Genomic DNA, 15,196 nt, shown 5'->3' with positions numbered 1-15,196 from the left:
GAAAAATTTCTGCAGACAAGCTGTTTTTACTAAGAAGCGTACCAGATGCAGAATAAGACATTTATTTCAAATTGGAGCTCCAGGGGGATTCTGGGCACGACCTAATACAATTTCTACCATGCTACAAATACAAATACATGAAAATTTCTCCTTTATCAGGAAGCACTAAACCCAAACTTCTCTAATCCCACATGTGCTGCTTAACTTTACACACTCACCGAGTCCTGAACATGAGGGCAGGGTCCATGTTAACGGAAGCCATACGGCCAACATGACGAATTTCTTTTGCAATCATCCTTAGCTTCTCAAAATTGACTAGCCCATCGACTTTTGAGTCATTTCCTATAATTGGCAAAGAAGAAAATGGGGGATCACGTTGGATTCATCTATTCTGTGTTTCCACAAGTGAAGACAGAAAATCTACATTATATTAACCTTCGTGAAGGAACGTGAGATCCTTCTTGATAACGGGGAATAGGGGGATTATGGGAGGCTGTAGGTTTTGACTGTTGAGGACATTGCGATATTTTGCCATGTTTCTGGAGGGATCAAACAGGTCTTGGAGATCTTGAAACAGCTTTTCATATTTATTGGGAAGTTTTTCCCAGGTGGTTCGTAGTCTTGCCACTGGTGCCAAGTTTAGACCACTGGAAGGAAAAAAAAAAGTGACATAAAATCAAATTACCCATTAATAAAACACCTCTGTGTTTATACTGTTTATACATAGCAATTTACAGGACTCATAAGAAACTATTAATAATTCTGGGTAATGAGAATTGAAGACAGAAGCAGGGTCAAGGCCAAGGATTATTACTCTTCTTCCCTTTATACCTTTCTAGTCTGCTTTTTATGAACAAACAACCAGAATGTGAAGTATCATGAAGGTAGCATTTTGTTTGCAGCTTCGTCTCCATACATAGAGAAGCACTTGGCACACAGTGGGCGGGTATTTGATAAAACAGACTAGCCAACTATCCTGTAGTAATAAAATGAAACTCATAATAGTAATGAGAGTATGATCAAACTCCTAGTGAGAGAAGATGACCAATAATCATCACGAATATCAATATTGCTAATTGTTTCAGTTTATATTTTCTTTCAGCCTCAATCTAAGCATTTAAAAGGGAAGAAAATGAACATTTGGGCATCTGCTTTGTGCTAGCTGATAGACCATACACATAATACCATTTAATCTACTCAATCACTCTCCGGGGCATTGTTATTTTACAGAGAAATAAACTGATGTTTGGAGAAATTCAAATAATTTGCCCATTTTTTTAGTTTGTAGAACTAAAAAAAAGGTAGTAAATATAGATTTCCTGGGCTCTACATATAGCTTACAGGAGATTTTAAGAATGATTGGATTCAGAGAAAAAGAATCATTCAATATGATTCAATTAAAAACCACTATACTTACACAAATTATATGGTGTTCCTGGATTGATATATATTTTTGATCTACAAACTGAATTGAGTCTTAGGACCAGTATGCTTTCTTACCTGATGATTGCAAACATTGAGTTAAAATTCTTGCATTCCCTGCAGTGTAGTGCTATCTTGATGAAATGCTTAATGATCTTCATCCTTTTCAGCTGGTTTGTCTCTCTCAGAATTTCAGATGCTACCCAAAATGTTTCTTGGTTAATTACTTCTTCAAATTTCTTCAGGTTGGCACAGCTTGTTTTGGATTTGAGTTTAAATAAATCATCTATATATTCAGTAGGTTCAATGTTACGGAAAAGTTCAAAATTCCGCATGGAGAGCTGTGTGGCAACTTCAACAGTACTAAGCTGCAGGAGGGAGATTTGACTCTCCCTCAACAGCTCCTGAGCATCTTCATCTGAACAAAGAGTTTCTGTCTCCATGTTGTTTTTCAAGTAATACCTATAAAAAACACAGAATTCAGAGCCTAAGCAGTACTCTCATGACATTACTTGAAAGAATAATGCTCCTTTGCAGACATCATTAACAAAAACACTCAGTTGAAGGATGGAAGAATTCTTCTCTATAAGGACAGAGAATGCAGCAGCTGCCCCAAGTCACCAGCTGACAGAATCACCTCCAAAAGCCACTGACGGAAGCTAATGAGTCCCATGTCATTTCACTTGTACGAGTTGTAATGTATTTTTCTCTTGCCTTTCCCTGCTTTCTAGATTATTTTTTCTGTTTTTGCTAAAAATGATAGAAAAGACCTAAATCTGAAATTTGTTTAAATAAGAAAATGGGCTCTAAAGGAAGGCAGTGGGAGAGATCAGACACAGGTCATCTCCCTATTTTCCCAGAGAGGATCTGTGACTATTGATGGATCCAAACTGGATTAGTCCGAGTTTACCTATTTCTTCAAATACCAAAGAAACCTATAAGCTATTCCCCCTCTGTTTGATACGATGAGTACAACAATCCTAAAACAGATTTTTAACTTTTAAATATCTGATTTTCATAAAAACCCTACAAGTGAGGCAGGTATTATTCTTACCAGATGAGGAAACAGAGGCTCCCAAATATTAATGAGTCGTTAATATTGATGACAGATGAGACTCATTAATACCCCTTTCTCTCTGTAAACAACTTGTTGAAAACAGAATCCAGATGTTTGCCCTGTGTTTTTTTTGGTGGGAGGCGGGGAGGAAGAAGGGTGGGGTTTGTAGACAGATGCTTTTCCTAGGCCAAATTCCATAAAGACGGAAACAGAATAAGCACAGTGGGAGTCCTGCCAAACTGGCCTGTTACATATTTCACCAAAGCAACCAGGACAGGAAACACATACCTTCAGGCCTTTACATTCACAGATTTAATGTTCCCAGTTTTCATTACTCATGAAGCCCATGACCCGTATTCATCTATAATTTTCTTGAATGTGAATCACGAATCTGTACCTCAGTGGAGACTTGTAGAACTCCATCATGGTTACAGATATCTCAGTCTACATTCCAACAACACTAACTGCTAGTGTCAGGGTGGAAATAAAGGAGTGAAGGAGAGTGTGAAAGTTACAGTTGATAACAAGAAAAATGAAGTTCTGAATGAATTAAATCAGGTGTAGACATAGATTATGGAAAAGTCAAGTACAATAAAACACTCCATCTGGCAAGAGAGGAAAAAAATGTGATTTCTGGAACTACTACTATTCCATCAGTGCAGAATCTGGTCATTGAATGAGAGCCAAAACTTAACCACTTTTTCAACTTTCACTAATTTGTGGTTTGAGGATACAAATTATATGTATCAAGGGAAGTAACATTCATGAGACTCACAAAATCAGGTACAATGTTTTCTCGCAAGTAATATGTGAGATAAATAGGTAGCAGGAGACCAAGCTCTGAAGCAATTACAAGTTTAGTTCTAGAGTGAGGTATTTTTCCTAGTGTAATGCACAATCACAGGCAAACACTGGCAACCACATAGTCCTAGGTAGCGTCGTCTAAACAAATGAAGCTCCTAGGAAAGTTAGGCAGGCAGGAGCAACTGACACTAGAATGTTCTTCAAGAATATGTTTGTGAATGTATACATCCAAGAAGAGTGCATGCATCAGGGTTAACTCTGTGACTTTACGTGAGGCATACTCCACTGTTCTGCCGGCCCGGTGTCCTTAAGGACGAGTCTAAGAGGTGACTGCTGGTACCCTGACAGGCCACAAGAACATTCAGGTCACACCGCCCTGCTTTGGAAAATGTTCTAAAGAGATCCTTGTGAGGGTCAACAATCTATGGGGTATTTTACTATGATATAGCAATTCTTGGAGGACAGGGAAATAAATGCTTCTTTTTAGTTTGCAGGGGTACTTAATTCATTTTAAAAACGCTTTGAAAAACCCTTTGTTCATCTTTTAGATGTCCGTGTGGGCCGGAAGAGGGTTTAAAGAAATCCAACAGAAGAGATACTGTGTACCTTCCACTCAGTTGTATTCTATCAGCAAGTTTGGAAAGCTGATCTGGAAGCCGTCTTTGTTTGATTACACCCTCAGGTGTGACGGAGACCTCGCACAGTGAATATTGATCTGGAGTGGCAGTCACAGCAAACTCCCTGATGGCCTGAATGACGACTTCCTTCGCTGTGGTGTCCTTACTGATCATGATGTATCGGCTTTGCTGGTCAGCCTTAAAAACCCTTAACACTTGATCTGGCAAGTCTGGGGGAAAGAAAGGCCATATATAAGTAGAACAGAGTTTAGTATATGGTAATACAGTTAAGTGAAGTAATCTGAAAAACCTCCTGAGAAAAGATAACACTGAACTTTCATCTCTCCCTTACAATCCTTCTTCAAAGACTTGAGCAGTCAACATACTAAATTCAAGATTGTCAGGTTGATAGCAAAAAAAAAAAAAAAATTTAAATCTGAAATTCTTCTTTATTATACTGAAAACCCCATTAGGCTAGCCTAAAATATTCCTTTTCCTCTATTTATTTTAGTATGACTAGTAATAATCTGCGTGGTATGTGTTATCTTCATTTTATGAACGAGAAAACAAATTCAGAGAGATCAGTTTGCCACGGCCATATCAAATTAGTCTGAAGAATAAAAAGAACTGATTCCAGTCGCTTGAAATTTAAGGTTCATTCTGACTTTCAGCATTTGACATAATCCATGCCAAACCAAGAGCAGAGAGCACTACCGTTATGTTAGGAGCAAACAGATCACTACAAGAAAACAAAAGCGGCGCGGCAGGGGCTCACCCGGAGGCGTACTGAAGTCCAAAATGCGGTGATGTGACTGCAGCAAGTCGGGATTGCTGGACGACAAGGTTCCGCTGACAGGCAGAGCAGTGGGGATGTGCTTCGTCTGCCTTAACCCCACTATGCTGTCGTCCTGAGACTGACCAATCCCAATATCACTGAACAAAGAGGAAAAATCAGAAAATCAATGATCTACAAGTGAAAAGGCTATAACATTCATCAATACGTAATAGATGCAAACCATAAATAAACCGTATTTCCTAAGCCTTGCAGTTCTTTAAAAGTACCATTAACAAATCTGGTTGAAAACAGCAAAAGCAACTATGGCTTAAGTGTATCTAACTCAACTTATCATGTTGTTCCTTAAGCATATGTTACTCCAAAATCTGTCTTTTTCACTAGACAATGCATAACAAATACTAGTAGCTTATCAGTATATTCAAGAGAAGATAATCTCTATTTACTCCTGGAAATAGACTTAAGAAAAAGCACATCGAAATGAGTGCATTCAGTCTCATTCAATTGATGATTTATGCATCAGAATGATAAATTATTTTAAAATCTAATTTTTAAAAACTGAAAAAAACAGAGTAAAATGAACAGAGGGGGAAAAAAAAATCCAAACTGTCCTAATTTCATTCTCCAATGTTTCAGAGAAATAGATCTATCTCTATGGAGTGAGATGTAAAGAAACCTTGACAGAGACACTATTTCTTAATTACACAAAGCATAAAAAAGCAAAGATGCCCGGGTGATATTTTTTAGCATCAAAGAAGAGGAAAAGGAAATCCAATGACTCACTTTTAATTCTCTACTCAAAATTTCTAGTAAGACATTATGTTCTCCAGAGAAATACTGCTTATTATTGATAGCTACGAAACTAGTGCCATTTGTAAAAAGTCTGTTACTGTGGACAATTCTTAAAAAGTGATTTAATAACATGTAAAAATTATTTCTAGAATTGAAGGGTCAGCTGTTTTCAGAACAAAATACTAAAATAATAAGCATTGGACACACACAAAATAACTGGATCATAAGCAACTAATTTCTAGAAATACCTTAAAACGAGGAGAAAGAAAACTGTACTAAGGTTGGGTATCCAAAGTAACATAAATAATGTTATATTTAGTATCAGTTAGGTTTTTAGACACTAGAGCTTGATCATAGTACCAACTATCTTAATGGCTATGATTTTAAAAAAATCTAGCTGCATTCTTTATTTTGAGAGGGGAAAGAATAGAAATTCTAAAGTTAAATAAGCAAGGATAAATTTTTTTTCTTTTCAAGTCAACATAAAAACTGAGGGTTGCTGGGGGGAGGGGGTTGGGAGAAGGGGGGTAGGGTTAAAAATTAAAGATTTTAGTGTAAATTCTTCCAAATTCATAGGTAAGTACAATGACAAAATTCAATTTCAATTTAAACACATATTGGCATGCATATAAAGACAAGAAATATTAATGCTCTGTGAAATATTAAAACCTCCACATTATTAGTAGAGTTTTGTTTTTCATCCATTTAACCACCTTTTCTGCCAAAAAATCTTAGATAGAATCCATGACATGAGACAACTACTGTGGGCCGAGGCCAAAGATATAGCCAACTGGACCACTACTACCGCAAACAGCTAAAAATACCAGAGCTACCTTCTTAAGAAATGTTTCTCAGAAACATTTTAACACCGAAAATGAAGCTCTAACTCTTGCCTCTCTCTCTCTTATCCACAGACATGAGGCTACTCTTGGATTGAAACTACTTTATATTCAAGACTTAATTCAGCAACGTCCCTCTCTGAGCATATCCTCTAACTGTTCCCTCTCTCCAACTCTCTCACTGTTACCAAAGCTGTTTTTTGGCCTTTTTGATTCTATAGTTTGTTGATTTAGTCCCTCTTTTCTCAGGATTCATCAGTCTTTTTCTACTTACCTTACAACCAGATCTGAATCCTATAATCCTCTTGCCTCACCCTTTTCTTCCGCCTTTTTGTTCCCCCACTCCACCATGCCTATCCTTGCCAATTCGCATCATCCAGCATCTTAGCTGCAGTCAAATGCTCTACCCCTGAGCTATACCCCCTTGCATCATCCAGCATCTTAGCTGCTGTAATACTGACAGTGTTTGGTAGGGGAAGGAACCACAGTATATCTAGAAGATTTGTCTAATTGACTAGAGACTTTGTTAAAAAAAAAAAAAAAAATCTTTGTGAACACATGCTGATTTCTAGAAGAGCAAAGTTTAAGTAGTAACTAGTATTAAACAAGTCTATCACACCATATAATAGATCCTACACTTTATTGAGCCATCTTTTAAATATAATTTTTTAAATTTCAGTTGCTTTACATATATGAATTATTTCAAATAATTTTCACAATAAAACCAAGAGCATAGAGCACTTAAAAGAGGCATATATGTTCATAAATACAAATTAAGATGTTTCCTCAGTGTTTCAAGATCAACACATCTTATTATCTTCTTTTCCTTCTCCAGCTTTTGAATATATTTTTTAAATACACATAGAACAAAATTATACATAGTATTCTCATATTGTGTTCTTTGCCAACATCCTGTACTGTGGATGGCTTATATCCCAGCTCTTATGTGTCATGTTTCTATTAATACTTGCCAGGGTCATGTTGACTTTTATTTAACTTTTTTTAAGGTTCATATTTAACTCATGGTCAAATATGACTGGAGGATGTTTTAGTTATTGTGCTGCTAATAATTCTACATTTAAGTAATTTATTTTTTGTCCATTTAAAAATAAGTGTTTTTTTTTTTTAATCTAGAATGGTCACTTTAAAAATCAATTTCTATTTTCTGTAATGTTAACAGGCCTAATCCATCATTTATTAGAAACTTACTCAATATAAACATGCTCTCAAGTGTACAAATAAAACCATTATACTCATTGCTTATCCTTAGGACTCTGCTGTAGAAATCTTTTTAGCTGATACAAATCCACCAATCCTTATAGTTCAGTGGGTACAACACAGGTTTGACACTCCCATCAATACTATATTTTGGGCCATGTCTCTCTAATCTGTGGATAAAATTTTATCTGAATTGGAATTTAATAAATGTTTGATACAGTTCTGAATGTCTGTATCTAGTGCTTCTCTAGGAAGACCCATTATTTTATCAAAGAAAGAAAAATAACCTACATGCTTTGAACTGATCTCTTATATCACTGTAGTTCGAGGAATATAAAATAAATGCATTTGGTGCATCCATGTTATTTACTTATTTATTTGTAATTTATTAGCACGTGCACAAGTGATGTGCGTAAGGGGAGGGGCAGAGAGAGAGAGAGAGGGAGAGAAGCAGACTCCTTGCTGGGCGTAGAACCAGATACTTCCAATCCCAGGACCCTGAGGCCACAACCTGAACCAAAAATCAAGAGCTGGAGGCTGAACCAACTAAGCTACCCAGGGGTATTACATCCAGGTTATTTAACATTAAAAGCAAAAACCTTGGCTAATGGTAACTGAGTTTTATAAAAGATTTCTAGACTCAGAAGGAGCTACAATGAAGAAATAAGCAAACAGGCAAACAAACAAACAAGACTTAAAAAGTGTGACACCTACAACTTTGTCTAGTCTGAGCTCCTGGCATAAATAAGCAGCCAAGGAGAGATTCAAGAATATACCTCACATTCTGGACTGTAGAGCCCACTGAGAGAAAGAAAGGAGTTTTGTGCTCGGTTAGTGTTATCTTGGCAACAATTAAATAACTGAAAACAGAGGGAAAAAGAGAATGACAAGGATGAATAGTAGCAACAAAAGCAGCAGAGATTTTGTTGTCAAAGAGCAGATACCGATGGTAGCGAAGAAATCCAGAAACAAAGAAAAAGTAGCAAAAATAACTCCAAACCATGGGTGAAACGGGTGCAAACACATATTCTTAATTTTTTTATATTCAATTAAAAAAAAAGTTCAAATGAGAAAGTGCTAATGAAGCTTGAGTTAGACAAGTAAGTGGCAAATATAGGAGATTAAAATCAATGTGGTTATTTAATACTGCTTCTAAGATAGCTCAGCTATAAAAGCTTAGAACATTTTTTAGACTCATGTGTAAACATTAACTATATCACTATCTTTGCATATCATTTTAACACATTAAAATAACAGAAAATTTATAGACACTTACTTATATGGTTTCTGTGGTAAGATACTGATCCGAGTCTTGTCAAGTATCTTTTTTAGCTTGTTCCTCCCTCCAACAGTATTGGCTTTACTTTTTTTATTTACTTTTTCAAGTCCTATCACCTGTTCTACATCTACAGCAAGATCTGGAATGGAGTAGCGACTGGCCTTTTTGATGTCTCCAATTTTAGGAAGGTGAGGGGCACCATTTCTTTTCTCTTCTGCCAATCTTGTTAGAAGTTCTTTAAATACTAAAATGAAAAGAAACACCAAAAAAAAATGCCCATTATAAGAATAAGCAATTCAAAGGAAATTGCAGAATTTGGAAACAGGTAAGAAATAGACACTTCAGCTCTCAAAACTATAATCCTATTGAAAAATACTGCTCCAATGAATCAATGACACCAAGAATCTGCTTTGTTAGGTTGCTCTACCACTTCCTTTCAGAATAAGTTAAAATACAGTGGTATTTATAGGTGTTTAACATAATGGATGTTTAAAACATTTATCAATAATAGTTTTTATGGTCAAGTTAGATTGTGATTTAGAATGAATTATATGCGTATATGTATATATATGTATTTTACTATATTTTGATTCTTATATTTGAAATATTATTTATAAAAATGTCTTTTTTTCATGATTAAGACCTAAATGTGATAAAGACCAAAAGGAGAAAAATGAAAGTATGCAAAACTACTTACCAAATAAATTGGTTTTCACAGTGATCGATAAGTGTGTGTTATTTCGAAGAATTTCCATGGCTTTTGACAGCTGAATATTTTCAAAATTTTGACCATTTACTTCTAATATCTAAAAATAAAATTATGAAACTTATTTCAGTATCCCAATTAATTGAAGGAAAAAAGACACCAATATTCACCCTTAAATTTGGATTTAGAAATACTATACCTGATCCCCTCGTTTCAAGCCTGCTTCAGTTGCTTTGCTACCTGAATCTACACTGTCAACAAAGATTCCAAATCCCTTCTCTGAGCCGCCAAGTAAGATAAAAGGCAAAGGAGCTTCTCGGGACGGTTTTGTTAAGGTCATCAATCTTCTTTTTGCTTTAGCTGCACATGCAATATTTAACAGTCTTAGATGTCCACCCATTTTCTATAAAAGTTCAGAAAGAGTGGTTTCAAAAATAGGCTGAATTCAATGAACTTAAAATTGATGACTTTTTTAAAATCACAAATATTACCTCTCTTTCCAGGTTATTTTCAAATTCTTCTAGAAATCGAGTCATTGCAGGATCTCCTTCAAAGTCATTGAAGTGATTATTCACCCACAATAATACTACCCGTGTAACCTGAAAAATCAATTGTTTTCAATAGGTTTTCTTCTTTTCAGTGCTAAAAATGTTCAATTAAAGTCATTTCAAAAAAGATATCTAACAAACAATTTACTTAATATCAATGGACAATAAACTAACAATAAAACTCTTCACAGGAGGGATTTTACTCATAAGAAAATGATCTTCTGAAAATATCTAGATTATGAATACAGACTTTTTGTTATTTTGCCAAGAAGGGTTTTGAATCTGTGAAGGGTTGTACTTGTAAGTTGTTTACTCTCAAAACATATTTGAAATTGGTCATAATAGAAATAAAGCTATAATAAAACCAAAATAAATTAATACAAAAGAAGACAGAAACTATAAAATAATAGCAGAGGGCAGAATAGATAAAAGGAATGAATAGTATTAGGCCTAGAAAGATCTATAAGGGAACAAACTGTAAAAGGAAGGAACTAGCTGGGAGTTATTGGGAATTACATCTTACTTGCTGACATTAAATTTAGGAGACTTTTGGCTACCTGGGTTGGCTCAATGGGTTAAAGCCTCTGCCTTTGGCTCAGGTCATGATCCAGGGTCCTGGGATCGAGCCCCACACTGGTGTCTCTGTTCAGCAGGAAGCCTGCTTCCCCAACCCCCCTCTGCCTACTTGTGATCTCTGTCAAATAAATAAATAAAATCTTAAAAAAAAAAAAAAGATCTAGGAGACTTTTAATATCTATAATTCTTCAGGAAAAATATGTAGCCTTTCTCACACTTTCACACTTGTTTTTGCAGAGCCCTATACCTCCTTTATACAAACGCACAGTTATAGAATATTTGTGTTGTACCCAGCGAGAAGTATGTGACATTCATTAGACTCTAAGTTCCACGTGGACAGCTTTATCTGTTATGTTCTAAAAACATCCTTAAGACTCACTACAAAGCCTGGAATAGAGTGAATTCTCAACAAAAGTTTACTAAATGGGGATGCCTGGGTCAGTGCTGGGCATGGAGCCTGCTTAAGATTCTCTCTCTCTCCTCCTCCTCCTCTGTTCCCCACTGGTGCATTCTCCCTTAAAAGAAAAAAAAAAGTACAACTGTGACTTTTTAAAAAAGATTTTATTTATTTATTTGACAGATATAGAGAGAGCACAAGTAGACAGAGCAGCAAGCAGAGGGAAAAGGAGAAGCAGGTTCTCCGCTGAGCAAGGAGCCCAAAGTGGCGCTCGATCCCAGGACCCTGGGATAATGACCTGGGCTGAAGGCAGCTGCTTAACCAACTGAGCCACCCAGGCACCGCTAATTGTGACTTTAAATATAACAGTATTTGTTTTACTTATGAGTTTAATTTTCTAAATTTTAAATAACATAAAAGAAATTTTCCATAGAATTGCTTTCAAACATCTTAACTTTTTAATTACAGTGAGAAAATTAAGCATGGTATTCTTTCAGCAGTAGAGAAACAAAAGAGAAGGTATATAGTTAATTTTTTTTTAAAGATTTTATTTATTTAAGAGAGAGAGGGAGAGCATGGACGGGGGAGGGAACAGGTAGAGGGAGAAGCAGACTCCCTGCTGAGCAGGCAGTCCAACAAAGGGCTTGACCCCAGAACCCTAGGCAGATACTTCACTGAGCCAAAGGCAGACACTTCACTGACAGAGCCACCCAGGTGCCCACAGTTAAATTCTTTAAAGATATTATTTTTAAGGAATCTCTACGCACATCGTGGGGCTCGAACTTACAAGCTCAAGAGTCGCATGGTCTTCTGACTAAGCCAAACAGGCACCCTGGTATATAGTTAATTTTTAACTACAGTTAAAATACTATTTATAGTTAATATATGCTTAGGAGTCAAGTTTTCATATTTATATTAATTTTTGGTCATTTACTATCACTGTTGTCCATTTTTCAAGTTTAGGAAACCCAGAAGATTACCTCTCTTGAAACTATATCTAACATATAACCTTTTCATAAAATTAAAATTTTGCAGCTAAGAAGCCAACTTAAAAGTCTTACTAGCCTAAAAAAAAAAAAAAAAAAAAAAAAAAAAAAGTCTTACTAGCCTATTAGAGGTTAGAAAATGGAGATTCATAAATCATAAGTTGAATACTACCACATACCACCACCAACAAACAACATTTAAGATGTAGTATATATTAAGAGGTATTAAGTGAATTGAGTCAAGAACTACAAAAAGAACTTTACTTCTATTATTCCTAATAATAGGAATTATTAAGGTTGCTAATTATTCATTTTAAAGTAAATAAGTGATTCTCAGGAGGGTCAGATGACACATAAAGTACATGGCAGAGTTAACACTCAAACTAAGTTTTGACAGCGGGAGAGTTTGGCTCAGTTGTTGTAAGCTTAGGACTCTCAGAATATGAAATGAAAAGCCTCGCTGTCCTAATGATTTCTCTAAGGCCACAGAACTAGTTAGTGGCAGAACTGCAGGAGAACTTCGGGGCTTTTCACTGTTGGTCTCCTGTTCTGGATCTTCCCACCTGTCTTCCCCAGTCTGTTTTCATGTAAGTTAGACTCACATGGAAAGGAAACATTGAGTACAGGCAATGATTAACTCTCACACCTCATAAGAGTATGTAGTTTATAATCTAATCTGGCCTTGACAGAGCTCTCAGGAACTGCTACAGAAGTCTGTTCAGAACTGTATTCCTGGGGCCTACCGACCAGCAATGCTTATAATAAAATGCTGCTTGGGGCCAATTTAAAAACTGTAACTTTCACCCAGCATAGACTGACCATTTGCCCAAGTAAAGAATGCAGATTCCAATGGAACTCAGGAGTTTGGAGGTTGCATCATTTTTGGGGGTTAAAAAGTACATTCTCTTACTCCATTAAAATAATTTGAACATTATTGGTGTGACAAATATTAAAGTATCCTTAAGTTTATATCTGAATATTTCATATTTAGAAGCCAAACTAGAATATATTTTCTAACCTTATCCCTGAGGCTCGGGTCATTAAACCACTCCAATAACTTTTTGCCCACTTCCATCGGGCTAGAAAGAAAAGTCCTATAGGTCAACAGGAAGTCCTCTATGAATGTTGGGTCCACCACCGAATGCTCTTCCACTAAATGCATTGTTAATCTCTCTGATGTGCCCTGTAACAAATAAAAGATTTAATCACTATCCTGCATAAATACCATCTATATGGTACCTTAATTCCAAATTTTCAACATAAGATGAACTGGGTAGTAATATATACCACAATTTATAAAACTGCTGTTCATCAGGCAGTATAAAGATTTTTCTTAACAACTGATAACTTTTAAGAGAAATTATACACAAAAATGTGGCACGTGGAATCTTGAGTGGTCATAACTAACTGATACTACCAAAAAAATCCTTCCCACAAGATGGAGGCATGTCAGTCTTACCTTGATGACGATGTGCCCCTTTCTTGTTCCGGTTCTATCGAGTTCTCGGTGTTCTTTTACCATAACAATTTCTCCTTCCTCCTCAACTTTTTGCATGTTCTTTTCTACTTGGTTGAGGATACGGCAGTAATCTTGCTGGGCTATACAGACAAACTGGAATAAAATGTAAGTCACATGTTACTGATGAAGTGCTCGCAAGAGACCTAGCAGTACTAATAATTCAGTGTTTTAATTATTTAACACTGACATTTTTCCACGTCTCTTCCATACCCTCTAAATGAATACAGTAATGAACCTTAATCAGACTTCTCTACTTTTTAATGTATTTCTTCCTTGGTCAAATCAAGTTTCATTTTTAGCATATTTATATGTACTTTATATTAAAAATCCTAACAATTTTAAAAATCAGAAGATAAAATTAGAAGAGTTCTTTTTCATATGCCTCTTCTTTGATGGTGGAATCTTAGGAGGGAAAATTTAAAAACACAATTGCCATTTAGTGGGTTTTACAAGTTAGAAAAGATTTTAAAAGCAACAATTTTAAAATAAAGATGGTTTTAATAAAATATCAAAATTCAAAGACACCTTGGAATAGATATTATAAATTTGCTAATTATATTGATAAGAAATCAGTTTAGAAAGTTTATTCAACAACTGTAGCCCTGAAACAAATACATTATATGTTAATTAAAAAAATAAATTATAAAGTTTATTCAAAAAAGTCCACAAAACAAGCCACCTACTTGTTAAACTTAAGTCATTATTCTTTGTAACGAGTATTAAGAGTAATCCTTATTCTTAAAAAAAAGTTAAAAAATAATATGCACATCAAGCCATCACCCCAAATATAAAGAATCTCAGGGCTTAGGGCAAACCACTAAATTACATTTCTTAGTAATTTTAAAAAGAAAGTGAAGAATGAATTATACAAATCATTTAATTGCATAAAATAACCAGAAACCAGTGAGGAGGAGATAAGAGTTAGATTCTAAAGTAAGAAAGAATCATTGTCTTCTCTGAATTTTGAAGAATTGTATTCTCATTTTGCAAATGAAAAAAGCAAGGACTTTTCTTTTTCCCCTTTAATGTGAAAAGATTTAAAAAAAGGGGGGGATGGTTAAATTACAGCCTATAGAAAATAAAATATGACACAGCCATCCAAAATAATATTTTCACAGAATATTCACAGTTTTGGCTTAATGTTCATAATAGCATATTAATTTTTTTAAAAGATGCAAAACCAAATGTCGTAATAACTATAATGAAGACAACATGATCATCATCATTTTGTGGTAGCCTTACAGGAACTTTCTCATTTTATCCTCCTTATCATCCCATAATGAAGGTAATACTATTAGCCTCTTTGTACAGATGAAGAAACATCTGTACCAATAGCCTGCTGATTTGCCCAGGGTCTCATAGTTACACACGTGCTAATCAAAAAAAAAAAAAAAAATATATATATATATATATATATATATATACACACACACACACACACATACACACACACACACATCAAAATCTTGGAGTAAAATATAACAAAGTGTTTAATCACTACTGTTTCTGAGCAGTGCAAATTATAAGTGACTTTCATTTTATTTAAAATACTTTTCTATATTTTCTATACTTTCTGTATAATCAGTAAAAATTTTTTAAAAGAAATAGCAGTGTTTCATACTTGAGAAATAGCATATTACAAT

General features: G+C 35.1%; 1 protein-coding gene across 4 annotated transcripts in view; it reads right to left on the bottom strand.

The window, feature by feature from the left end:
- LOC111155074 (Rap guanine nucleotide exchange factor 2) overlaps positions 1-15,196 on the bottom strand; it is a 239,101-nt gene that overhangs the window by 13,909 nt on the left and 209,996 nt on the right. For all 4 annotated transcript variants that reach the window (XM_022515113.1, XM_022515123.1, XM_022515131.1 and 1 more), the window contains 11 exons: positions 13,494-13,646; positions 13,053-13,217; positions 10,019-10,126; positions 9,727-9,930; positions 9,519-9,627; positions 8,819-9,065; positions 4,676-4,833; positions 3,890-4,130; positions 1,501-1,884; positions 436-647; positions 219-342 (listed from right to left, as the gene is read on the bottom strand). In XM_022515113.1, coding sequence (XP_022370821.1) covers positions 219-342; positions 436-647; positions 1,501-1,884; positions 3,890-4,130; positions 4,676-4,833; positions 8,819-9,065; positions 9,519-9,627; positions 9,727-9,930; positions 10,019-10,126; positions 13,053-13,217; positions 13,494-13,646 — 2,105 coding nt within the window. The remainder of the gene's footprint in view (positions 1-218; positions 343-435; positions 648-1,500; positions 1,885-3,889; positions 4,131-4,675; positions 4,834-8,818; positions 9,066-9,518; positions 9,628-9,726; positions 9,931-10,018; positions 10,127-13,052; positions 13,218-13,493; positions 13,647-15,196) is intronic.

Source organism: Enhydra lutris, unplaced genomic scaffold (assembly GCF_002288905.1).
Source record: "Enhydra lutris kenyoni isolate GAN:26980312 unplaced genomic scaffold, ASM228890v2 scaffoldscaffold3, whole genome shotgun sequence".
Taxonomy (NCBI): domain Eukaryota; kingdom Metazoa; phylum Chordata; class Mammalia; order Carnivora; family Mustelidae; genus Enhydra; species Enhydra lutris.
This window is presented reverse-complemented; position numbering and strand designations above follow the sequence as displayed.